Source organism: Pleurodeles waltl, chromosome 10 (genome assembly GCF_031143425.1).
Source record: "Pleurodeles waltl isolate 20211129_DDA chromosome 10, aPleWal1.hap1.20221129, whole genome shotgun sequence".
Taxonomy (NCBI): Eukaryota; Metazoa; Chordata; class Amphibia; order Caudata; family Salamandridae; genus Pleurodeles; species Pleurodeles waltl.
In genome coordinates, this window is record NC_090449.1 from 11,202,137 (window position 1) to 11,228,683 (window position 26,547).

Below are 26,547 nucleotides of genomic sequence, written 5' to 3' on the forward strand. Positions count from 1 at the left end.
CCAGTCCAGATATCTTTGTTTGAATTCTGGGACTTGTAGTCCTGTTTTGTAATGAAACACACAAGGCTACAAATCCAGTAATTCAAAGGAAACAATCTGGACTGGAGCAGCACATCACACATGGACCTGGGGGGCTTGGTAGCTGTGGCTTACAACACCAAGATGTGGGTGAGGAGAAAAACCCTGGTGGCTCCGGGTCCTCTGGGTCTGCAGATCCAGGCTCCTGTCCCACACAGTCACACATAGGCAGGGATGTATGTGGGTGCTCTGGGCATAACAAGTCCCCCCTCTCAGGTCACGAGGCGTCCCTGCCAAGTTTCCCACGTCCATCCGTGCTGTGCTGCTCGATCCAGGTTTTTTCCTTGAATTCTGGTACTTTTGGTGTTGTTTTTCCATTATAAAACAGTACTACACCTCCCAGAATTCAAAGAAAAAAACCTGGAGTGGAGCAGCACATCACGTATGGACCTGGAAAACTTGGCAGCAATGAAACTGCAATAAAAAATGGGTATATATGTTTTATAGACAAAGCAAGAGCCCACCATCAAAATTGGCACCTAAAATGTTCTCGATTAAAAAACATACTTTGTCCCAAACCATATGAAATGTCATAATCCCACGTCTTTGAAGTTTGAGTTATTTTGAATTTTGGGGCAGTAGGGGGCGGTGCCAGTCACGCCCGCCCCTAAATGTGGGCGGAACCCTTGCTCTCGGGCCGCGGTACCAGACCGGCGGGAATAGAGCTGAGCACCGGGAACACCAGCGGCCATCTTGGAGTGGGCACGGCGGAGGCCTCTGTCTAAGATCAGAGGAACAGTAACGCATCGTGGACGCCATCGGAGCTCTTCGCACTGAGGCTGTACTTTGTACACAATGCCGTGGCCGAATTTATCTTTCTTGAGGGCCGCGGACACCTTCATTATTCTAGGTTACTATTAGTTTACTCAGAAAAAAAAGAACACCCGACCCAAGATGGCGCATAACCAACCACTTTCGAACTCATTGTAAGCTTTTCTTACGGGCGGTTGCGGTCTCGGGTCCTCATCCAAGATGGCCGCCGCCTATGGCTTTAGTTGTAAATAACTGTAGTCCTTCTTTTGTGCTGATGGTGCAGGAAAACACTACCCAATCTAAGATGGCCGCTGTCTCCCAGCGGCGCGTGTAGGGGGAGGGCTCCGCATGGTGCTAGTCTTTCGTCGGTGTCTATTGATAACTGTTCCCCCCTGACAGCTTCCCGCCTCCTGACAACTGCCCCGGGGGTGGTTGCACCGGTGACCCCAGGAGGCCACCACCTGCCCACTCTGCCCTCCTGGTTCCAGGCTCTCCCTGGGCAGTATCCCCCCATCTTTATGGTCTGGGGTGACCCTGCAGTGCTCCTCCCCTGAGCCCTGAACACCCCCCCACCTCCATGGGAGCCACATGCACCCGCTGCCAGTTTTATGTCTTGTACTGGTGCCCCCTGCAGTGACTCCTAATACTGCCCCTACTGCCCCCCTGCAGGGTACAGCTGAGCAGACGTTTGTATACTACTGCCCCCACCAGGGAAGCTCCTGGTAGCCAACTCATCCTGTCCCCTCACACTGCCTGCCCCTGGGCAGTGCCCCCCTGCAGCGTTTCTTCCACCCAGCCCTCTCTCTGGGTCCCCTCACACTACCTGTCCCTGGGCAGTGCCCTCCTAACGTTGGTTATAACCACCCTCTGGGTCTCCTCACACTACCTGTCCCTGGGCAGTGCCCTCCTGCAGCGTTTCTTCCACCCAGCCCTCTCTCTGGGTCCCCTTACACTGCCTGCCCCTGGGCAGTGCCCCCCTGCAGCGTTTCTTCCACCCAGCCCTCTCTCTGGGTCCCCTCACACTACCTGTCCCTGGGCAGTGCCCTCCTGCAGCGTTTCTTCCACCCAGCCCTCTCTCTGGGTCCCCTTACACTGCCTGTCCCTGGGCAGTGCCCTCCTGCAGCGTTTCTTCCACCCAGCCCTCTCCCTGGGTCCCCTCACACTGCCTGCCCCTGGGCAGTGCCCTCCTAACGTTGGTTATAACCACCCTCTGGGTCTCCTCATACTGCCTGCCCCTGGGCAGTGCCATCCTGCAGGGGTTGTTCTAACCAGCCCTCTCTCTGGGTTCCTTCCTGCTGCCTGCCCTTGGGCATTGGCCTGGCACAGTGCCCTCCTGCAGGGTTTCTTCTAACCAGCCTCCTCTCTGGGCCCCTTAACACTGCCTGCCCTTGGGCATAGTCCCGGTACAGTGCCCCCCTGCAGGGTTTGTTCTAACCAGCCCTCTCTCTGGGTCCCTTCACACTGCTTGCCACTGGGCAGTGCCCTCCTGCAGGGTAAAGCTGAGCAGACATTTGTATACTTCTGCCTTCACCAGGGAAGCTCCTTCTGGGCAGCCAACTCATCCAGTCCACTCACACTGCCTGTCCTTGGGCAGTGCCCTCCTGCAAGGTTGGTTCTAACCCAGCCCTCTCTCTGGGTCCCTTCACACTGCCTGCCAGTGCCTTCCTGCAAGGTTGGGTCTAAGCATCCTCCCTCTGGGCCCCCTCACCGTGTCTCCCCCTGGACAGTGCCTCCTGCAGGGTTGGTTCTAACCATCCTCTCTCTTGGTCCCTTTACCTTGCCTGCCCCTGGGCAGTGTTCTCTCACATTGCCCTCTTGCAGGGTTGGTACTAACCAGCCCTCTTTCTAGATCCCCTCACACTGCTTGCACCTCATCGAGTAGAGTCCCACCCCTCCCCCCAGGGGCTTCTCACCTCTCCTCTGTCTCCTTCCATTCCTGTAGAGGCCCTAGTGCCACTCTCTCTCACCCTTTCTAGGCACTCTACAGGATGAAGATTGTTAGCTGGAACATCAATGGCATCAGGGCCACCAAGGCTGGAGTTAGAGAGGTCCTGGACTCCTTGGATGCTGACATCATCTGTCTGCAGGAGACCAAAGTCACACGTAAGAACTGTAGTGTGATGGTGTCCGCATGTAGTAGTGTGTGCGAGAGACTTTGGAAGAGCTTCGGTTGCCCTAGCCAATCACTAGCCATGCTTATCCTTTCGCGGGGACCTACCTGGCACTTCATTGGGGTGTTATTATTCATGTGTAGGCGTGCTTGGCACTGTGAGGAAGCATACTTAGCTCTGTGTGCTTACACATGCCTGTGGTGCTTATCTGTGTGCTTAGATATACCTGTGGTGCTTAGCTCTGTGTGCATACACATGCCTGTGGTGCTTACCCATGCCTGTGGTGCTTAGCTCTGTGTGCTTAGACATGCCTCTGGTGCTTAGCTCTGTGTGCTTACACATGCATGTGGTGCTTAGCTGTGTGCTTAGACATGCCTGCGGTGCTTAGCTGTGTGCCTAGACATGCCTGCGGTGCTTAGCTGTGTGCCTAGACATGCCTGCGGTGCTTAGCTGTGTGCCTAGACATGCCTGCGGTGCTTAGCTGTGTGCTTAGACATGCCTGCGGTGCTTAGCTGTGTGCTTAGACATGCCTGTGGTGCTTAGCTCTGGGTGCTTACACATGCATGTGGTGCTTAGCTGTGTGCTTAGACATGCCTGCGGTGCTTAGCTGTGTGCTTAGACATGCCTGCAGTGCTTAGCTGTGTGCTTAGACATGCCTGCAGTGCTTAGCTCTGTGTGTTCACGCTTAACGTAGAATAGATGTACTTGGGGCTAATCTTTGCACCTGGCGCATCCCTTGCAGGATGTGCGTTTATTTGCATTGCTTTCTGCTTGGTTGACTTAGGTCTGCACTTGGGTGTGTTTACCGAGAATTACGCCCATGGCTAAAAAACTGATGGCTGGAATGATTTAATGTCTGCCACTGGTAATTACTCAAAGCTTCATTGAATTCTCTTTTGTTTTAGCTTGTCTGTGCTATTATGGATGAAGGCCCATCTTTTCAAATGTTTTCGGTCTTGTTGGGCCTCATCAGTGAGGCCCAGTTGGAATCTTAAAGCACACCGAGCAGGGATCCCTCACTTGCGCATGCCCCTTCATGCAGAGACTCCCATTTAGTCACCATGTAGTTGGTAGTTAATTCCTGCCCCTGTATTCAAACAGCATTCCATCATATATTTATTACTGTGCAAGGTGCTGCCCATAGGTCACACCCAGTGATGCTAGACTGTTATGTCCAGTGCTGCTCCTTGGTAGGTGGAGGGTTGGTCCATGCTCCCAAACAGGGCTAGCAGGTGATGCACATAACTAGGAACAGAGGTACTCTTGACTCTGAAAGATGCAGGAAGGACAGTTTGTAGACTGAAACAACGAATATGCAGTGACCTCAGGGCGTCTCATGAGCTTTCAAGTGCTCCAACTCGCACTCTTCTTCTGTTTTGGAATGTCAGATACAGTATAAAGGGTAAGGGGGTGCTCCAGCCTTCCTGTCTAACCAATGTCCTCATAGGGGAGATGAGTATCCAGACTTTAATGTAGATAGTGCTCCCCGCCAAGGGTCCCCATAAGAAAGAGGCTCTGATAGAGCGTTGGTTTCTCCAGATGCAGAAAACAGCTCATCACCTGCCAGATGCCTTTTCCTTCCATAACAGAAGTAATCTGATTTACAGGAATCCTGAAAGATAAACTTTTTGACACAAGTTAAAATGTCACTTCCCTTCTGAGCTAGGTATTTTACAGACAGACTCACTCAAACCCCTCGTGGTACAAAAGTAATTCAGGCGAGCGGGAAATTACTTCAAAGCTTACAAACCCAAAGGGGTTCATGTCAGAATAAAAATGAAAGATCTAATTGAGGAAACAATATACAACATCAAAGCCACTGTTTTGAGGCTCTACCTACACACCTCGAACTATAGTAACTACTCTCGCCTTTGCTTTGCTCACTCGCAGTTCAACACAGCAGAACCTCAGCCATACCACACAGCAGAATGGTTCAGTCATCTTCAGACCAAAGCCTTGGCCAGCTTTCAAGACAGGGCTCTGTGTTCATTAAGTCCCCACAGCTCTGTCTCTGGTACTAAGCACTGGCCACTGGGCAGACTTATCCCTGCCCTGTGCCACTCTGGCAATGTTCTGCATGCTTTTACATTCCACACCACTTCTTACCTCCACTGTTTCATTTTGTGTTGGAAAGATTTACCTTTTATCCTCTTGCTTACATTTTACGCACTTCTTTCAAAGATTTCATATTGGTACAGTTGTCATTTTTACCAGTGTTGTCCCTTCTCCAACCTTCCCTTCTGTGGATATGAAAAGAACATGCCTGCGCTTCGGAGGGGTCGAAGAGCATGTCTGTTACCTGAGGATGGCTGGAGAGGACTTAACCATGGTTGTAGGGAGGAACTTCTTACACAGCATCAATGAAGAAAGAACATGTCTTTGCATGATATAGCTGATGGAGGATGATGGCCTTCTCTGCTTCGGTGGATAGTGCGAGCCATCAGCATTCTGGTACTTGGTGGAGATCCCAGGGGCTTCGGGTGTCCAAGAACCAGGGACTTCTGGTCTGTGTGAGAGGTGGTAGGGAACACGTGCAGGACAAAAAGTTCAATAAGGCAACAAAGTGCAGTAATCTGGGGACTGTCCATGACGGTCAGTCTCTCGCTCACTTTCTCTCACACTCTTGATCTTTTTAAGGTTCAGGGAGAAGCATGTACCCACATTGAACCAATCCTCACTGTCTTCCGCATGAGGCAGCTATACAAAATGTACATTTTTCATCATATGTTTATTGTTCTCAGCCTAAAGTCTTAGAATATAAAAACAGAACACATTCTATCTAAGCAAAGTTAGATTACTGTTAAGATAACGTACTAGGCGGCACCCAGCAGCACAATCACGCATCAAATAACACAATTCATGGGCTTAGAACAACGGGCAATGGGTCCTACACACTACAAAAGAGAACTTAAGGAGTGAAACCTTTGCATGTGGGGTCACTTAAAATCCAGTATTGCTATTGTAGGACCCTTTATCTTCCTTTTGGATAAAACCAGTAATGCTACTCTAGGAGCCGTTATCGCCCTTCGTATAAAACCAGTAGTGCTAGTCTAGGACCCTTATCCCCCTTTGGATAAAAACCAGTAATGCTAGTCTAGGAGCCGTTATCCCCCTTTGGATAAAACCAGTAATGATAGTCTAGTAGCGGTTATCCCCCTTTGGATAAAAACCAGTAATGCTAGTCTAGGAGCCGTTATCCCCCTTTGGATAAAAACAGTAATACTAGTCTAGGAGCGGTTATCCCCCTTTGGATAAAACCAGTAATGCTACTCTAGGAGCCGTTATCGCCCTTCGGATAAAACCAGTAATGCTAGTCTAGGAGCCGTTATCCCTCTTTGGATAAAAACCAGTAATGCTAGTCTAGGAGCCGTTATCCCCCTTTGGATAAAAACCAGTAATGCTAGTCTAGGAGCCGTTATCCCCCTTTGGATAAAACCAGTAATGATAGTCTAGTAGCGGTTATCCCCCTTTGGATAAAAACCAGTAATGCTAGTCTAGGAGCCGTTATCCCCCTTTGGATAAAACCAGTAATGCTAGTCTAGGAGCCGTTATCCCCCTTTGGATAAAAACCAGTAATGCTAATGTAGGAGCCGTGATCTCCCTTTGGATAAAAAACAGTAATGCTAATGTAGGAGCTGTTATCCCTCTGTGGGAAACTGGCACTTTGTTGAGGTACCCTCCGACTTTTTGCCTGGCTTCTGGATGCATCTTGGACTGCAGTGCACTGGGATCCTGCTAACCAGGTTCCCAGTGTTCTAGCCCTAAAACATTGTAAAGGTAATTGGAAACACCTTTAGCTACCACAATAAGTCCATAGTAAAAGGTACTTAGGTACCCAGAGCACGGGGTACTAAGAGTAGGCCCCTGAGGGCAGCCACATTGATTGTGCCACCTCTAGGGCCATGCATCCAGATGCACCCAGCACTGCCATTGCAGGCTGAGTGTCCTGGTGCAAACCTAAAACACAAACTCGACATGGCACACTCCCTGTGTGCCCTGTCCCCCATACACTGCTCAATGGGGGCCTTCCAGTCCTAAGGCAGGGTGACCATATTATATGTGAGGGCAGAGCTGCATGAGAAATATGCCCCCATTGTGTCCTTGCCAAACCTGGGATATAGTGAGTGAACAGGACAGCCATTTTAATACATGTGCTGGACACTGGTCAACACGAGTTTCCCAGGTACATGATGGCCACTCTAAACCCTGGGTTGTTTTTTATCAAACAACTCAGAATTATAAATCCAAACTGGTACCGGTATTGGATTTATCCCTAAATGTACCCAGGGGTCACCTTAGAGGTGCCCCCGGCAAAACCTAAACTACCCTGGCATGGTTGCTAACTGGTCCTATCCAGCTTGCCACCTCCAGAAACCCAGTCTACAAACCTTGGGGGAGAGACCCATCTCTCTGGTTTGTAGAACAAAGCCCTTCCTGGGTGGAGGTGCTAACACCTCCTCCCTGAGGAATGTGGACTGTTCTGGCGGCGAGCTTCAAAGGGCTTACCGCCTTTGAAACTCGACCCCCAGGCCTGCTGATAGCAGCAGATGGTCTGCCCCTTTGCAAATCCCCACTTTTGGTGGAAGCAAAGGCAGGAAACTACACAAACAGTAGGAGGGGTGGCCCCACCTGGCATGCACCACCCCTAAAATGTTGTCTTCGAGGTGGATAGTCCATTTCATTTTCCTCCATCTTAGATGGAAGGAAAATAGCAAATCGGGATAGGGAGGGGACACTTCACACAGGAAGTGGTCACTGTAGTGGTTGTAGCCACCCAAAGGTAGGTGTCCCATTGGTCACTACCAGGTTCCCCCTAAAACGCCCATTAAATTCAGTATTTAGTGGACATCCCTAGGACAGGTAGTCAGATTCGACGGACAAAAAGAAAACCAGCTGTAGGAAGTTGGCTCTGTATATACTATCTCAAAGTAGGAGATAGCATGCACAGAGTCCAAGGGTTCTTATTAGAGGTAAGATAGTGTCAAAATTAGATAATTCTAATGCTCTATTTTGTGGTAGTGTGGTCGAGCAGTAGGCTTATCAGAGGGTAGTGTTAAGCATTTGTTGTACACACACAGGCAATAAATGAGGAACACACACTCAAAGACTTACTCCAGGCCAATAGGTTTTTATATAGAAAAATATATTTTCTTAGTTTATTTTAAGAACCACAGGTTCAAGATTTGAAGTAAATACGTAAAATGCAAGGTAATCCACACAGGTAAGTTAGGAACTTTGAATTGGAGCAATAATGTATACAGTCTTTGTTAAAATGGCAATAAGCTATTTTAAAAGTGTACACAGTGCAAAAACCAACAGTTCATGGGGGAGGTAAGTAAAGGTTAGATTGTGAGGTAAGTAAGACACTTACAAGTCTCAGTTCCTGGCATAGGCAGCCCACCGTTGGGGGTTCAGGGCAACCCTAAAGTTACCACACCAGCAGCTCAGAGCCGGTCAGGTGCAGAGGTCAAAGAGGTGCCCAAAACACATAGGTGCCTATGGAGAACAGGGGTGCTCCGGTTCCAGTCTGTCAGCAGGTAAGTACCCGTGTCCTCGGGGGCAGACCAGGGGGCTTTTGTAGAGCACTCGGGGGGGGGGGACAAGTAGGCACACAAAACACACCCTCAGCGGCACAGGGCTGGCAAAGCAGGTGTTGGGTTTTAGATAGGAAACAATGGAGGGACTCGGGGGTCACTCTAGAGGTGCAGGCAGGCACAGGGGGGCTTCTCAGGACAGCCACCACCTAGACTAGGCAGAGGGTCGCCTGGGGGTCACTCCTGCACTGAAGTTCGGTTCCTTCTGGTCCTGGGGGCTGTGGGTGCAGTGCTTGGTCTAGGCGTCGGGTCCCTTGTAACAGGCAGTCGCGGTCAGGGGGAGCCCCTGGATTCTCTCTGCAGGTGTCGCTGTGGGGGTGGGGGTCCAGGAGGGTCGTCTTGGGCTACTCACGGGGTCGCAGTCGCCGGGGAGTCCTCTCTGTGGAGTTGGTTCTCTGGATCTCGAGCCGAGGGCGTCGGGTGCAGAGTGTGAAGTCTCACGCTTCCGGCGGGAAGAGTGAGTTCTTTTAAAGTTGCTTCTTTGTTGCAAAGATGTTGCTGTTTTTCAGCAGAGCCGCTGCTCACTGGAGTTTCTTGGTCCTGGGGGTCAGGGCAGTCCTCTGAGGCTTCAGAGGTCGCTGGTCCCTGTTGAATGCGTCGCTGGTTGCAGGTTTTCGACTCTGGAGACAAGCCGGTAGGGCTGGGGCCGAAGCAGTTGTCGTCGTCTTTCGTCTCTGCAGGCTTGTAGGTCAGCAGTCCTTCTTTGTAGTTCAGGTTGCAGGAATCTGATTTTCTGGGTTCTTGGGGGCCCCTAAATACTAAATTTAGGGGGGTGTTTAGGTCTGGGAGGGCAGTAGCCAATGGCTACTGTCCTGGAGGGTGGCTAAACCCTCTTTGTGCCTTCTCCCTGTAGGGAGGGGGGCGCATCCCTAATCCTATTGGGGGAATCCTCCAAACTCAAGATGGAGGAGTTCTAAAGGCAGGGATCACCTCAGCTCAGGGCACCTTAGGGGCTGTCCTGACTGGTGGGTGACTCCTCCTTGTTTTCCTAATTATCTCCTCCAGCCTTGCTGCCAAAAGTGGGGGCTGTGGCCGGATGGGCGAGCATCTCCACTAGCTGGGATGCCCTGGGGCGCTGTAACAAAGGGGTGAGCAATTGAGGCTCACCGTCAGGTGTTACAGTTCCTGCAGGGGAAGGTGTGAAGCACCTCCACCCAGTACAGGCTTTGTTCCTGGCCACAGAGTGACAAAGGCACTCTTCCCCATGTGGCCGGCAACTCGTCTGGTTTGTGGCAGGCTGAGAGGAACTGGTCAGCCTAACTCTAGAAGTCGGATTGGTGTTCAGGGGCATCTCTAAGATGCCCTCTGGGTCCATGTTACAATAAATTGCACACTGGCATCAGTGTGCATTTATTGTGCTGAGAAGTTTGATACCAAACTTCCCAGATTTCAGTGTAGCCGTTATGGAACTGTGGAGTTCATGTTTGACAAACTCCCAGACCATATACTCTTATGGCTACCCTGCACTTACAATGTCTAAGGTTTTGCTTAGACACTGTAGGGGCAGAGTGCTCATGTACATAGGCCCTTACCTGTGGTATAGTGCACCCTGCCTTAGGGCTGTAAAGCCTGCTAGAGGGGTGACTTACCTATGCCACAGGCAGTGTGAGGTTGGCATGGCACTCTGAGGGGAGTGCCATGTCGACTTAGTCATTTTCTCCCCACCAGCACACACAAGCTGTAAGGCAATGTGCATGTGCTGAGTGAGGGGTCCCCAGGGTGGCATAAGACATGCTGCAGCCCTTAGAGACCTTCCCTGGCATCAGGGCCCTTGGTACCAGAGGTACCAGTTACAAGGGACTTATCTGTGTGCCAGGATTGTGCCAATTGTGGAGACAAAGGTACAGTTTAGGGAAAGAACACTGGTGCTGGGGCCTGGTTAGCAGGGTACCAGCACACTTTCAACCGAACTTAGCATCAGCAAAGGCAAAAAGTCAGGGCGTAACCATGCCAAGGAGGCATTTCCTTACACAGTAATGCTAGTCTAGGAGCCGTTATCCAAGTCTAGGAGCCATCATCTCCTCTTGGATAGAAACTAGTAATGCTAGTCTAGAGGTCGTTATACCCCTTTGGACAATTGGGCACCGGGTCACTGTACAATCTGGTGTCTTTTCTGCCATGCACACTATAAATAGGATACTGTTGTTAAAATTATAGCTCATCCCTGCTTAGGCAAAAAGTCATTGCTTGCCTGGAGGTTCCGATACCTTTTGACCTGGATAGCAGAAGAAGCCAAAGTCTTGGTGCAAAGTAGCCTAGTGCATGATGGTATCTTTGCCCCTAAGGGAGCAGTCACATATATTCTCCTGCTTTTTCCCCCTTCATGCTGGGTTAGATGAACCTTAGTGTGGAAAATCCCCAATCTAAACCTCATTTGTAGAGAGCGTTTCAGTTCCCGCTATAACTCATCTGAATATCTCTCAAAGTCAAACGTCAGCTTATGGATGAGGTGTTTAACTGCTAGGCCGCCTGTTTGCACTTTTGAACAACTGTTCTTTATGACCAGTGCTGCCTCTTGACAGGTCCAGTTGAATCTTGGCCAATGTTGGATGGGTCCTTCCAATAATGTCCTAAATGGAGCAGTATCGGCAGCTTCCTAGCATGCCGTAACCAGTCGCTACCAACCCTATTATGGCGAGGTGACCCTTGGATAGATTTCGTACAGATCGGTGCAGGAGGATTTCTGTGTGCATGCACCTAGTATAATACTGGGTTTAATCCCACCTGAGCTGCTTTGGTAGAAATGCCAATTTCAAAGTATAATGGTACGAAAAGAGTTCCAGGACCAGCAGTGACCTGAAGAAATTGTTTTTGTGAACTTGGAGCTTTCACGCTGGCAAACCCCCATAATTCACCCCCATATGGGTCCGCAACCCCGGTTTTTTGCTGGTGGATTAACAGAATTATATCCAGGGATTAGCACCCACTTTGCCTTTTGCATCAAGAATTGCCCTTGAATGCGGCTAAAGGCAAGTAGTTGTCCTACCTCCTTGTCTTCTGCAGCTCGGCTTCTCCTCAGAGCGGATCCCGGGTAGTCATACCTGGGGCTCTGTTCCAAGGCAGCACCAGGCACCCTAGCTTTCATTTTAAGCTTCACAGGGGTTTGGTTAACATTATCTTGGTTTTAGTAGTGTTAGTGATGAGGAACAATAATTTTGTTTTGAACATTAATTCGTAAACCCATCAAGTAACTTATGTAAGGCATTTTCAGTGGTGGGCAGTAAAACAGCATGGTATGGCTAAGGTGTGTTATGGTCAGCTTGGGGAGTGCAGTGGCCCCTTCCAACTGAGCAAGGCGTGAGGCAGGGCTCTGCGATGGCTCCAGGTCTTTTCAGTCTGTTTCTGAACGATGTGATCGTTGTCTGTTGAAAGCTAGTTTGGATGCTCCAAACATTGGAAGGAGTAAAGTTAATGCAGGGAGTGAAACCTGTAGACAAAGTGTCGGGGGTCTTCAGGACTTGCTTGGCTCTCCAGGCCTCCAAGCAATCTGCTGAAGCCTGAAAGACACCCAGGGCTCTGATGCTTGTAGTGTGCAGGTTCACGGCTAGGCTCTACTGCTGCTGCAAGATACGTTGAGCCGGCTGGTCCACAGACCCCATTCACGGCTTGGCGGCGCTGCCCAGTGTCGCGACATGAGGTGGTATGTAAGACGTGTTCTTCTTGTGTTTAGGGGACCTGCTGGATGAGCCCACGGCAGTGGTGGAAGGTTACAACTCTTACTTCAGCTTCAGCCGGGGCAGGAGCGGCTACTCAGGTGAGGCACTCTTACCACCTTACTCCTAGGGGAGGAGGGTGTGCACAGCTTTACGTTCTTTCCACACTCGCCTGCTGTCCAGACCGCATCCTTCATTCAGGACTTTCAAAGGTGCCAGTTGATTTTGTTGCAATTTCATGTCTCGCTGATTTTGGACTGTAAATGTTTGCAAACTTACAACACAAACAATCAATGTGTTAAGCGAGAGGACATGTCTTGTATTTGTTTTAATTGTGTTTAACTTGATGTTAATTTCGCATAGGACATCCTCGTTTCTAACGATTGATCTTACGACATGAACACTTCATGGCTACTTTCAGCAGTCCCCTTACAATACACATTGCAGCTGTCTAGCTACTGTGTCGTGTACAAAATGACATTTCTGTTAAACTTTCCATTTCACCTGTACCATGCATTCCTAGGTACCCTGCATGAAGTCTTCCCAACACATTGCTGGTGGCAGTGCGTGTAATCTGTCAAGTTCCTACATTCATCACCACATCTACCTTGTCTTTTACCACTGCCAGATATAACCACAGATGTGGAATCATCAGGCTTGTGGTCATCAATGAAAAACATTGCGAAACAATAATATCACAGTTTCTTTGAGAGAAAGACAGACTGAGGCCTTTAACTCAATATAATTAGCACTCTTAAGGCCATCATTATGAGTCGGGTGGAGCAGAATTCCCGTATGGATTTATGCTCCACCAAATCCCGATTGGCCTGGTTTCACACCTCGTTTTCCTGGATAAGGGAAAACCATACTCCATGTTAGTAGCTGGAAAAACAGCGTATACACTCGCTTTAGACTTGCAGGCCTTGCCCACTGCCCTGATCAACCTCCTTGACTGCCGAGGGGGAGCATGCAGTGCTCCCTCCTCCCAGGACCCTTCTACCCCTTCTCTTTCCTAAGTCAGAATGGTGCCTGCAGTCCTTTACGCTAGCAGAGTTACTGCCACTTAGGGAAAGTGAGAAAGAAAGAACTTTGTGTATGTCTCCGGTGAATGGTCTGTTGAAAGTACAAATGTGTTTGTGAAATAAAGCTGGAAGATTAGACAAGGGTCGATAGTGAAAGTGCACCAAACAAGGCAACGCGTTCGTAATAGAAAGACCAGAGGTGGACTTTCATAGCCCACATATGTTTTATTTATATAAAGCAAAATAACCACACAGTGGTTAGTTTTTACAGCCAGTGGCAAGGTTCCATGGGTCAGGAATACTGTCAATGTTTTCTGTACTAGGCCAAATTAGTAGTGCGGTATCGAAAGATTCCTTATTATCCTCACAATCGCAGCCAACTGGGTGCACAGAACCCTGGGATGGGATGGACAATTGTGGTTTCACCATGTTGATTTTCCAACTAGCTCCGACATCATGTGTTTGTCTAAGTAGACCATTTTTATGGTCCTCCACATCTTCTCCTGTTGATGGCGGGTTACTCTCCTTGGTGTTAATTATTGTGCATCAAGTTGCAAGTTTCGTAACCGAAACCGTGTCACTAGGGTGAAGGGCATGGGACAAGATCCCCTAGACCAGTAGAGAAGTTGATGAACTATTTGAGAAGAATGAGTTTTGGAAGAGCGAAGTCTAGCCTAGTGCTTGCACAGAAGTTTGCTTATTTATAGAGTGGGCCAGTCTGCCTGCTGTCTCTGGGTTAAGGGGCAGGGTTGGTGTGTCTGTGAGAGTATTACACACGGGTGGCTAAACCTCCGACAGTACTCCATCATATAGGTATGAAAGGCCGTCTGTTGCATGAAGCGAATAAAGGGGATGGAAAGAAGGTTTGGGCATCACCATAAGTCAGGTAAGCAGAGGAGCTTCAGAATGTAGCCCTGAGTTGTGTGTTGATTTGAAGGAGCACCAGGATGCCCAGTAGGACTGGCCCACTGCTAAAGATGCCTGATTGTGGCATGGTTAGCACAACTGTGTTAAATTGTGGTGCCTGACTTAGGCATGGTAGCCGCACACGTGTTATGGTTTAATGCCTGACTCTCACATGGTTTTTAAGAGTATATTCTATTCTGCTGCATTTCTCCAGCATAGTACCCACATTCATATGATGGTTTGATTCCTGGCAAAGTATGCTTTACAAGAGTATGCCATTCTCAGGTTTTTAGCCATGGGATGGTTGCTCAGGGCAGGTAATAGGCTGAAGCCTGACCCAGGCGTTGTTGTGAAGTGCATGCTATGGTGAAATGCCTTCCTCGATTATGGTTGCCAAGAATATGTTATCTTCCAAGATCTGGCCAAGTGGTGGCTGCCCAGGGTATGTTGTGGTCACAAGTGTCAAACAGCTGAAAAAGTATGAAGGGTCATTGTGGAGGATGGTGGTTATGGTTGGCAGGGCACTAGAAAGGTGTGAGAGCTTTGAAGCCATCTCTTCAGAAGTTGAATTAATTGTTGGAGCTGTACAGGTCTTTAGTGCTGAGGTGCAGGGTAACACTAGTTGTCGTCCTTTGGTTCACAAACAAGTGACACTGGGCAGCACATTGCTTTACAGAAAAAGATTTACAATTCAACACGTTTAACAAACTATTAAAAAGGAATACACACATTGCAACAGGATAACTATGGATTAGTTTAGGATTGAGTAAAACAGTAGGTTTTTTTTAATTGTTCTAAAGGTTAGAAGGTAGTTGAAGGTTTACACTGCACCGGATGCAATCAGCCATCTCTGGATAGGGCGAAGGAGATGTGGCGTACCCTGGGGTGCCCCCTGTGCCGGTTGTTCTCCTTTCTCCTCCCAGAATCATGTGGAGCTGCCTGCGTTCTCTCGTTTAGTACTACACAGATATCAAAGTTGACCTTTTGGGGGGTTTTAAACTGTTAGAATGTTTTGTATTCTGTAGTATGTTGACATGTGTTAGTGACTTCTTACTGTGGAACTTACAGCTTGTGTTTTTTTTAACCTCCTGCCGTATTCGACAGGCGTGGCCACCTTCTGTAGGGACAGCGCAACCCCGCTGGCGGCCGAGGAGGGCCTCTCGGGGCTGTTGACCAGTCACACTGGAGCCGTGGGCTGGTATGGGGCCACAGAGGAGTTTTCAGAGGAGGAGCTTCAATTGCTGGACAGTGAGGGGCGGGCGGTCCTCACCCGCCACAAAATCATGTAAGTAGAATTGGGAGTGGGGCCTCTGAATGTTTTTCGGAGAAATTTGTCATTTATTATTTTGTATAGGTGATGCTAGGAGTGCAGTAACGTTGCAGAGGTACAGCAGAGCGCTTAAAGGATGTAAGCAGTAGGACCAGATATACAGAAAAGGGGTTTGTACATGCGTGAGGACAATGTCGTTGAATCTGCAGATTTGCTGCCTGCGATATGGACTGTTATGGTATGACTTATTGAAGTATGCAAAGCCAGTGAAATGTAGAGTGCTTTAAAGAGGCTAAATAAATGTGTGCATCACAAAGGTAGTAAAAACCCTGAGAGGGATTACATGGCTTTGTGGCCTTAAGTTCAGAGGTTACTTTTTTTAATGTTTTCATTCCATAGTGGCTCAATGGTTACATAGGCTACTGGGGTCATGAATGCCGAACGCGTGCTGCTGTGTTGTATTTCATTAAAGAATATATTTAGGTACAAATTCCTTAGCAGAGAAACCTCAAGTGTCCTTAACAGCATAATTTAAACTTGTAAGAGAAATTTTAAAACAAAACTTTTATTAATAGGTTGGATTTAATTTCCCTTTCCTAAATTTACATTAGACCTATTTGTAATTCTAAATCTGCAAAAAAAAATGGCAGTTTGTTAATGATCTTGTACAAATCCTTTTTTAAATTAGTTTTTTGTTTTAAAAACCTAAAAATAATTTCTGCTGTAATCACGTTGTTTCTAGTGTTTTTGTTGTTGAGGATCTCGTTATAGGGGTTTCTCAGTAAAGACGTAATCCCCCTACAACTGAACATCATAGCATCAGTCATGACCTCAGGATGGCTCGAGATCTCAGTTCCTTCCCCACCTTATCTTTTAAAACTTCTGACGTTTTTGGATGAAGTGAGTCCTCCAACATATTGGCTGCTCCAGGGCCACTCAAGGTGTCCTTGGTGGGTGGCTTTTGCAGGTTAGCCCTGTGCTTCCCATATATCCACGCAGTTTGCACACTCTGTGACGCGTCGCACACTCTGTGACGCGTCGCACACTCTGTGACGCGTCACACACTCTGCGACGCGTCACACACTCTGTGACGCACACTGTGCTCTGCCACACACTCTGCGCTGTGCCACCATCCTCCAGTTGAGCGACTTTGGCTCCCACTTGACACCATTTGGATCAACTAGGACTCCGGTCGTTGGTTTCATCTTCATGGTCAGAGGTGTTGGTGCCGGTAAGTAGAGTAGGTGTGGTAATCACCTGAGCATCTCATGCGTTATGTACTGTATTCTGTTTAATATACAAAACCCCAAATATTTTTTGGGCACCATCGTGTGCGACTCTTTGTTAGTGCCTCATCTCTTCTCTTTTTGGATGAGGTAATTGGGATTCAGACACTATGTCCTGTCTCATCTTCACTCCCTGTACTCAGTGGTCTCAAAGTAAGACCTTTATTTATGCATTCATCAATGATGTTTATTTACAGTTTGATTAAGTAATAATGCAGCAACAAACATGAAAACAATGCAAACATTTGTAAAATGTACCATTACTGTAAAAAGCACCAAAACATAAAAAAAACTACGTACTATTGAAGTTTTGGGATTAAGAAACTTTTAAGGCCTTTTTCACATTTAAGACATTTTTTGACACAATTTGTTTTTTAAATAATGACTTCTTATTCTTGCCAGTGTAGGGCAAACAAAAACTATGTTTCGAGTCTTGATTGAATAATTTACAGAAGGGACAAGTGGCCTCTTGTATCTTGTGCCATAGTTTGATGTTACAGTGGAGACCATTGGTCCTTGAATTAAACATTGTGATTTGCTAAAAAGTTAAGTCAGGTTGGATCGTCTTGTGAAGAATTCTATATGAATGGATAGAAGCAGAATGCCATGCAGCCTTCCTAGTCTTTTACAAAACTGCTGCTTGCATAAAGGTTTTTTTTTTTTTTTTTTTTTTTATTAATTAGGGCTTTTGTTAGTGAAATTATATTCTTATCTATATTGAGACCTAAGCCGTTAGCTGCATATAACATTTCTCTTGTTAATCTGTAGTTCTTTAAACCATCATCAAATCATCTAAAATTGTTTGACTTAAGATATCAGGCTTTGCTTTCCGAACCTAGTTTCCCAATGCTTATATTGCATCGATAAACATAAATGTTAATGAAATAACACAATTCTAGTCAGGAGGAAATGTGTAATTATCGGTAATTCTGCAACAAATAAAATAATTAGCAACATTACTCTGATTCCTCCTGTTTAATTGCAATTCTGCCCAGTCCTTATTAGATCTGCACCATTTCTTGTGGATTGCAGAGGTTATACTACATTTCCACGAGGCTGGAACGATGCCCTGCGTGATCCACAATACGAAGAGTAGGGCAAGGATAGAAGTACCCCATGATTTTGGGTCCTGCTTTAAGAGTAGTTTTGGTGTTTCCATTGTGAATTTGGGTTGTTGTGGCTCTTGTCTTTCTTAGAATCTTTATTATATTTTGGGGCCCACATTAACGGGGATCGTCTGGTGTATCATCACTTGTTTTTCTCCATTTGAATCACATAAGTCGTGGAGGTCGCAATCCACTGTTTTTCAGTGATGTAAACAGAAGCATTTTGAATTTGAATTTTGGGGATCTTCGATATAACTTGCTAGCATTATTTATTATTTCTAGACCCCTCTGCCCTTGGTAAAGAGTGCCAGATTTTTCCTGCCTGAAGTTCTTTAACTTCTGATCAATGCTTTGTGGTCTATTAGTACACGATTTGAGTTCCCTTTTATACTGAGAATTATCGATATTTAAAGGATTTCTAGTTAATTTATTTAACTCAATTTTATATATTTTTTTGTATTTTCTGGACTCATTTACTGCACTTAAATTTTACCTTATCCTTTTGGGCACTATGCTTCCTTAAACATGTTAAATCTTGCAACATTTGCGAGTATTGTAACTTTGTATTGGTTCATCAGTATTCATAGTATGTTATGAAATTAAATATTTTATTAATTCATTCACCAGTTTAGATTTTGCAACTGCAGACCAATACATTATATTTATTTCTTGATATCACTAACATCTCCATGTCCGTAATCTAGGGTGACAGAAGTGACAAAGTAATCGGAACCAAGTTATGGTCACTTAAAGTTGTCTCAGTTATCTGCATATCTTGAATGTTGCAAATGCCCCTTTCTGCGGGGTGATCCCCAGATGTGCCTTCTTCCTCTTATTTTTATCTGGTCTGTTTTGGCTGGTTTATAGTCTCTGCGCACTTTACCACTGCAGATCCGTGCTAAAGTGCAAGTGCTCTCTGTGGAAATTGTGCTGGTGATTGTTTTTTTCCATGATTGACGTATTTGATTTACTGGTAAGTCCCTAGTACAGTGCAGTAGAGGTGCCAGGGCCTGTAAATCAAATGCTACTAGTGGGCCTGCAGCACTGGTTGCGCCACCCACATGAGTAGCCCTGTAAACATGGCACAAGCCTGCCACTGCAGTGTCTGTGTGTTTTAAAATGCCAATATGCTAAGCCCAAACTTTCCCTTTTACTACAAGTAAGTTGCCCCTAAGGTAGGTCCTAGGTAGCCCCATGGGTAGGGTGCAGTGTATTTAAAAGGTGGGACATGTACTAATGTGTTTTACATGCCCTGATAGTGAAAGATTGCCAAATTCAGTTTTCACTATTGCAAGGCCTATCTCTCTCAGAGGTTAACATGGGGACTGCCTTTAAATATCTTAAGTGCAGTTTCATATTGGGATCAGACAGCGATATGGAGTTTTGGGTCTCTGAACTCACAATTTAAAAATACACCTTTTGGTAAAGTTGTTTTTCAGATTGTCTGTTTTGAAAATGCCACTTTTGGAAAGTTTGCATTTTCTTGCTTAACCATTCTGTACTTCTGACTGCTTGTGTAATCAATGTCTTGGTTAGACAGACAGTTGGACTGTTTGTGAATGCCCCCTAGACAGTGACAAAGGGAGCTGCATATCCTGGTGAGTGTCTGTTCTGCTTCACTAATGACTGAGCTGAAACACTCATGCACTGACAAAAATCTCTGGAACGTGCTTCTTAGTCTAAAGAAGACATTTATTAAATCACTTCGCAAGGTTCGTAAAGGAAAGTCAGCATGCTGAAAGTGCACATTAAAAAATGGTCACTACAATGAAATAAAAACATGTACAAATGATTCTCCCCTGCAATATACGTGGCATATATATATTTATATATATATATATATATATTATACAAAGCAAATAATGAATTAAAAAATGCATCACCATGAGGCAAGGGCAAATCTGCTTCATCTCTCTCCTAATCAGCATCAGATCCCAGAATCGATTGTGGAGAGAGAGAGAGAGATCAATTATCCTCACAGGAAGGATAACACGCCTCAGCGTCCTGAGCATGTCCGAGATCTGAGGCACTCCCCGGTCTATCTGGTCTCTGCCTCTTATACTTTGAACAAACAAGCGAGGAGAATTCTAGAAACTCCCTCTCACTACATACGTTTATTATTCAAAAAATGCTGGTTACTTTAGGTAAGTTTTGAAAAGAACACGTCGGGAGGCCAAAATCCCAAGGTGTCCTCTATCAAAACAAAACCATTCCCTGCCGTCCTAGTACATTCTTATCAGCCTAAGCCCTTGCTGAGAAAGAACACACAAACATGCAGAATAAAAACATGAGCACATTGTATAAAGTGGAAACATTCTTGCAGGTTTTAACGTGGCGGTGGCTAATGCTAAAATAAAGTGAATAGGAAAAATTAAGTTGGTGGTCACTAATGTGACGGTGTGCTGCTGGGCTAATTGCAATGTGGAGTCAATGGTCAAAACAAAAATATTATTCGTATCCTGGGCTACAGTGGGAAGGGAGGAGCTGACACCTACACCTGAAAGGGCTGTGCCTGTCCTCACACAATGCAGTCTCCGACCCCTTGGTGTGTGTCTGGGGCCCGGCTTGAGCAAGCCGGGCCTTGTCAACAACAGAGACCTTCCTTTGAAGTTTGCCTACTTCAGAGGTACAAATGGATATAAGTAGTGGACCCAAAGTCCCAGACATTTAGAACACTTACGGATCAAGAGGAACCTCTGCCAAGGAGAAGAGCTGGAGAAGGAGTACCGCCACTCTTTACATAGCAGCCCTGGTCTCACCAACGCTGCGGGACGCCATCACCAAGCCGCTGCCTGCACAGTGACTTGTGGCTATCGCACGTCACTTTGCCCCGCTTCGTACCGCAGCCCTAACATGATTAACGCCAGCGCTCTTGACTTCGTCATCAGCCCAGAGTTCAATGTGCAATGCGTGTGACTTCAAGGCCCTGACGACCCCCTCCACCGACCTTCAGCACCAACACCCTGTACGCTGCATTCTGGAGCTCATCGCGAGGATCACAGTGCCCTGCATTTTCAAGGTACTGTGATCGGCCTGAGCTGCTGGATTTGTTGTTCACGACGCCGTGACAGCTCAACCGGAGCTATCAACATGAAGGAACTGTATTTTTAACTAATTGCTGCAAACTTCATATATTTATTAGTCTATGTTAAATTTTTCTATTTTTGGTCTTGTATTACAGAGATAAATATTGGCTGTTTTTTCTACAATTGGTGTTGTGTTCTTTTGTAGTGTTTTCACCGTATTACTGTGTGCTATGTGCAAATGGTTTACACATTGCTTCTGAGATCATGCCAAGCTACCAAGGGGTGTGAGCGGGGGTTATCTGAATTGTGTACCAACCTTACCCTACCCAGAGTGAGGGTCCCTACTTTGACAGGGTGCAAACCGACTGCCAGCTAGAGACCCCATTTCTAACTTTGAATATGTGCAAACAACTCTTAGGAAGATGCCATATAGTCCAGCCCTGACTTCCCCACCTTTAGCGAGTTGAGCGCTGGATCCAGGGATAGTTCTTTCTGCACGCCAATTTCATTCCCTACCCCCACTAAATTTAAGTTCTTAATGAAAGCTTTTCCTTGGTTATTGTCTTTTATGCCTTAATTGAGGTATCTGTGTTGCTAAATGCCTGCAGTCGAACAAAGTCATTAATATATTACATCATCAGGCAGTTATTTCTGCATTCACATCTCCCACCAGCAGGCTGCTATCCAGATGATATTTTGCCCTCAGAATGGTGTTTACATTTCATGCTGGTTTAGTTATCTTGTATATTGTGGAGTGTTGGTCCCAATAAATTCAGTGAGGTAGAAGTTGGCTGGCCTTAGAAATCTGACTTTTTTTATTGATTCAGATCCTTTATTGAGGTTTGGCAATGACTGAGAAATTTGTATTCAAATCAATAATTTGATGCAAACGTTCCTCTTGTCCTCCTCCCTTCCCCAGTTTGGTACTGATTGGAGGTCGGTGCCTCCTCCTTCAAGCTTTGTGCCTATCATTGGCTCCTCTGTCTGTGTCCTGTCTCATCTTTGCTCCCTGTACTCTGTTGTCCCATGTACCATTCTCATATCTGCATGTCCGGTCCCTCTTATGTTCCAACCGTTCCCTTGTTCACCAGTATCTAGGTGGTTGTGCCCATGCCAGCAGAACACCCGGTGAACACCCCTCTTGTTCTTGCCCACAGCACCCGCGACGAGCGAGAAGAAACGCTAAGTGTAATAAACGTCTACTGCCCACGTGCTGACCCAGAGAAGCCGGAGCGCAAGGCCTACAAGCTGCGCTTCTACCGCCTCCTGCAGGCCCGGGCAGAAGCTGTCCTTCGCGCCGGAGGGTATGTGAAGGGCCTGGGTTCGAGGGATGGATGTCACCAGTGCCGTGGAGAAGGCATGGAGGAGTCTGTCCACTCTTGAGGCCAGGCTGTGGTTCGTGTGCTAGAGGGAAGGAGTGGTTTATCCTGGGTGCTGCGCATGGGGGTGAAGGAAATTGAATGCCCCACTTGCAGGGGGCGTATTATGCTAGATGTCCCTGAGTCAGGGTTGAAAGGGCCATCCTCTCTTCTGAGTGTGGAGGGAGAGGGTACTATCATATCATGTTCAGCAAAGAGGAGCCCTGGCCACTCTAAGGGTGTGTTTGGACTGTTATATGTTCTTGGCATGTGTGGTGGAGGAGGTGTTTTCGAATGTGGAGTATCCTGTGGGTTTCAGGAAAGACAGAACAGACAGACTGCTGGCTCTTTATCGAGTAGACCGTAGGAGTATGCAGCCAATACACGCCCATGCAGAGGAACAGGCGTAGTAAACTTCCCCACTTCTGCGAGTCGAGGATCAGTAGTGGGAAGGTGGTCTGTGGGGTCATATTGATTCTCCTTCTTCAGCGCAGCGGGCGTTGCCCCAGAATCGTTTTGACTCTTTGCCCTGCTGTTCTTTTTGCAGTCACGTCATCGTCCTAGGCGATGTGAACACATCTCACCGGCCCATCGACCACTGCGATCCGCAGGACCCGGTAGGTCTCATCTGATCGCGCATCTCTTCCCCTCCCTTAGTGCACCTCGTCTCCTCCGTGTCTTCAGAGATTGGGAGTAGTTACCTAACAGCACTAGCGATGGTTTCGCTTCGGCCTGTTTCCTTGTTTCCTGAGCACGTTAACTTACAGAGAATGGGAGTCCAGTGGATGTGCACAACTTTCAGCTGCTTGTTGCCATGTATCAGATAGCACTGGTGGTCTCAGCGGCAGGTGACAATACGATAAAATATCAGGAAGGGCTTGGTCCTACAAGAAGGCATCACCTGGATATTGCATTGTGGATTATGTTGTGAGATGGGTCAGGCGGGATGACACCGCGGCTCAGGGAGAATCATCTTGTGGGTGATACAGCCTGAACGAGATGAGGCAACTGAAGGGAACTAGGATTGGTTGGCAGAGACAGAGCTGTAGTAGACACTAGTATTGTTTCTTCGAGGAGTCACCATTGTGCTCTTCCTTCAGGGGATGTTGGTCAGAGCCATAGTCCCCCATCAAGGTCCTTTCTTCTGGCTTGCTCTATCTTGTCCTGATAGTTTCGTAGACTGTACATCTCAGTCGATGGGCGTAGACCATAATGTTCTTGGGTTCTGGGTCTGGAGAACCCGAATTGCATTCTGTAAAGTCCTGCCCTTAAGAATTTCATTTTTTAAATATAATCTAGAAGAAGGAGGACCAGTTTTGAAGCTTTGCAAATGCCCTAAAATTTTTCTGGGAGCCTTGAAAAAATATACTATACAACTTGAATGCACAATGTGATGTTTTGTTGTATATTTTAACTTGTAATGTTTAGACTGTGAGAATGGCATGAGCCAGAGACATTTTCATTTAACATTTCATAGATTGTGTTGTTTTCCAGCTGTTGTATTCTAACAGAATGTTTTGGCAAATGTTTTACCAAGACACCATGGGTGTCAGCTACAGGATGAATCGACTGAGGCTTAGTTCTGGCTAGACATGTCATTGGGACCCCAGGTGTCACCCACTTCATGTTTACAAGGCCCACTGCCTCTTGACAAGGAGCCATCTTGAGAGAACCTCTACATGTATGCATTAATGAGCACAGTTCAACTCCAAGACTGTTGTTTAGAGAAAAAATGGACTCTTGGGATTTCTTTTTTTAAGAAGTACATTTTAAGGTAGCTTTATAGGGTGTTGTCCTGGGAGCCTTGGTCAACTGTTTATTCTTGTGAGGTCGCTAATGAATGATGGTAAGACTTGTATAGCGTGGCTGTGTGGACAAAGTTCCTTCCAGGTGTTGTATGGATATAGAGAATATAAAGGGGGACAGGGAGAATAATGGTCCAGCGTACAGCCTCCCAAGTAATGATACTGATACACCAGAGTACACTGTTCCAAAACAGTGTACTCTTGTGCATCAGTTGCATGGATATAGGCCAGGAAGTGTGGCGGATGAAATGAGATTCAGTCAGTTGAATGGCGAAACCCCTATCTTCCAAAGCTCTGTGTGCACACTGTATTGTGATAACAGCGCGACCTCTGACCTTTCTAGTTTGGCTTTTTGCATCCAGAGAGGTGATTGGAAGGTTTGACCTTAGTTATGGTGATGCGTTAAAGAAGTGAAGTATACACTTGTGTCTCTCAGTCTCTCCGCGATTGACTGAGCTCCTGCATTTCTGTCCTCCAGGAATTCTTTGAAGAAAATCCCGGGCGCAAGTGGCTGAATCAGTTCCTGGTCCAGGGGGGCCACCGTGCTGAGGCCCAGGAGTCTTCAGTAGAAGCGGAGGAGGAGGATTTGGCCCCGGCTTCGGAGCTGGAGACCGGGGGGATGTTTCTGGACAGTTTCCGCTTCTTCCACCCCACGCAGCAGAACGCCTTCACCTGCTGGTGCACGACCACTGGGGCCCGGCAGACCAATTATGGCACGCGGATTGATTACATTTTTGGAGACCGGGCCCTTGTGGAGCAGGAGTTTGAGGACTCGGTTCTGATGCCGGATGTGGAGGGCTCGGACCACTGCCCCATCAAGGCTTTCTTAAGGTGCAGGTTGGTTGCGGCGCCAAAGTGCCCCCCATTCTGCACGAAGTACTTGCCCGAATTCGCTGGCAAACAGCAGAAACTGTCCCAGTTTTTGGTTAAAGTTGACCGTCCGCCTGTGAATGGCCTGGCGACGGAGGACGCGGTTCCAAAATCACAAGGGGCCACCAACGTGTTTGAGAACAAGGCATCTGCTGGGGATCAGAGGCAGACGAAGGTTGGGCAAAAGCAAAGCCGGACAGAAGAGGTAAGCAAAAAAGGTGCGAAAAAGCAGAAAACGGACCGTCCAAGTGGGCAGGTTACTCTCTTTGGCTTCTTTAGACCCACCAATGCCAAAGGCGGAGGAGAGGTGGGTGAGAAGGTGAATAAAGACTCTCACAAGATTGGACAAGGGCTGGAAACTGATAGTAAGGCCAAGAGTGCCATCAGCACTCAAACCCCAGTGTCGCAGGCAGAGGTGGGTGCCACAGGGTGCCAGGTCAAGCAGCAGGTGGATTTCTGGAAGTCGGTGCTAAAGGGCCCCGCGCCGCCTCCGGTCTGCAAGGGCCACAGCGAGCCATGTGTCCTGCGTACAGTGAAGAAGGACGGACCCAACTGTGGCAAGCAGTTCTATGTGTGTGCGCGGCCGGAGGGGCATGCCTCAAACCCAGAGGCCCGCTGCAACTTCTTTCTGTGGGTTAGCAAGAAGACCTCCAATAGTAGGTGAGGCAGTGAGCTTGGGGTTCACCTCCCCTACCCCATCTCTTACTCCTGCATTGGAAGCACTTGGTTCCTTCTACCCAGGGTGTTGTCACTTGTTCTGTGCGTGGCTGTGATCAGGGAGCTGTGGGCCGCTGCGGTACATCAGTCAGAATATACTGGCAGAAGAGCCAGAAAGGAACCATCCTTGATTTAAATGGCTGCAAGAACAATTGGCCTTCAGTCTTCGAGCACAAGGCTAAAAACGCAGTCCAAGTGGATTTCTGCTATAACTCTCCAGCAGGCTGCCTAGAGTGAGCTGCAGCCTAGCTAGCTAGCTGGCTTGTTTGTTTGTCTGTCTCTGAGGGGTCTAGCCAGGATGACCCTCCTGGCAGCCTGTCCAGGCAGATATGGCGCCAGTAACCCGGCTGAATGACGCGCTCCCAGCAGTCTGTCTCGGCTACATGTCTCCCATCCCTGTCGCTCTCTCTCCCATCCCTGTGGCTGTACTGTCTCTCCCAGCAGTCTTGTTAGGTGGTGTGACTCCCAATATCTTGACTTGGTCAACTGCTACAACCTTGCTGGGAAACAATCCAACCCTACCTTGATAGACGCTCTTTTGTATCATAGTGCCTCGTTCTGAAAGCGCTTTAAGTTTTAGTTCATGTCACTCTGTGGACTGTACCTCGACGGTGAGCCTCTTTGTGCAGGATGGCGCACACGCCACTTCTCATGTTGCCTGTACTGACATTCCTTGTAAATAAAAGCATTGAGCAATTGTAACTGGGTTTATTTTAGAAAATCATTACTTAAAGTTAAAAACACATTTTGAAATGATTGAATCAAGCTTGTGGAAGTGTTTCAAGTTTATAAGGCATATTAGAAACTTTTTGCATTGATTATTACACCACGTAATAATTGAAAGGGAATTGATTCCCCTTTGATACATGTGGATTTTGGTGTGTGTACAACATGGTGGACATCTGGGTCATAGATGAGGTTTTCAGTGCTGGGGTCATAGGATGTGACTGAAGGCCCATAGGGGACGCAAGGTCTCCTTTGGGGAGCCTTTG

At 47.3% G+C, this 26,547-nt stretch overlaps 1 protein-coding gene across 1 annotated transcript; it reads left to right on the plus strand.

Moving 5' to 3' along the window:
• The first annotated feature begins 1,195 nt into the window (after window positions 1–1,195).
• APEX2 (apurinic/apyrimidinic endodeoxyribonuclease 2) lies at window positions 1,196–26,257 on the plus strand. The gene is made up of 6 exons (XM_069209371.1): window positions 1,196–2,934; window positions 12,207–12,290; window positions 15,222–15,402; window positions 21,963–22,109; window positions 22,711–22,780; window positions 24,447–26,257. The coding sequence occupies exons 1-6, from the start codon at window positions 2,820–2,822 to the stop codon at window positions 25,500–25,502; spliced, it is 1,653 nt and encodes a 550-aa protein (XP_069065472.1). The 5' UTR covers window positions 1,196–2,819; the 3' UTR covers window positions 25,503–26,257.
• The last annotated feature ends 290 nt before the right edge of the window (window positions 26,258–26,547 follow it).

Excerpts from the sequence above, each read along its gene's own strand:
- APEX2 (XM_069209371.1), top strand. The coding sequence starts at position 2,820 with ATGAAGATTGTTAGCTGGAACATCAATGGCATCAGGGCCACCAAGGCT. Across the intron at positions 15,403-21,962 it reads CTCACCCGCCACAAAATCAT|CACCCGCGACGAGCGAGAAG; the intron begins GTAAGTAGAATT and ends TCTTGCCCACAG. Across the intron at positions 22,781-24,446 it reads ACTGCGATCCGCAGGACCCG|GAATTCTTTGAAGAAAATCC; the intron begins GTAGGTCTCATC and ends TCTGTCCTCCAG.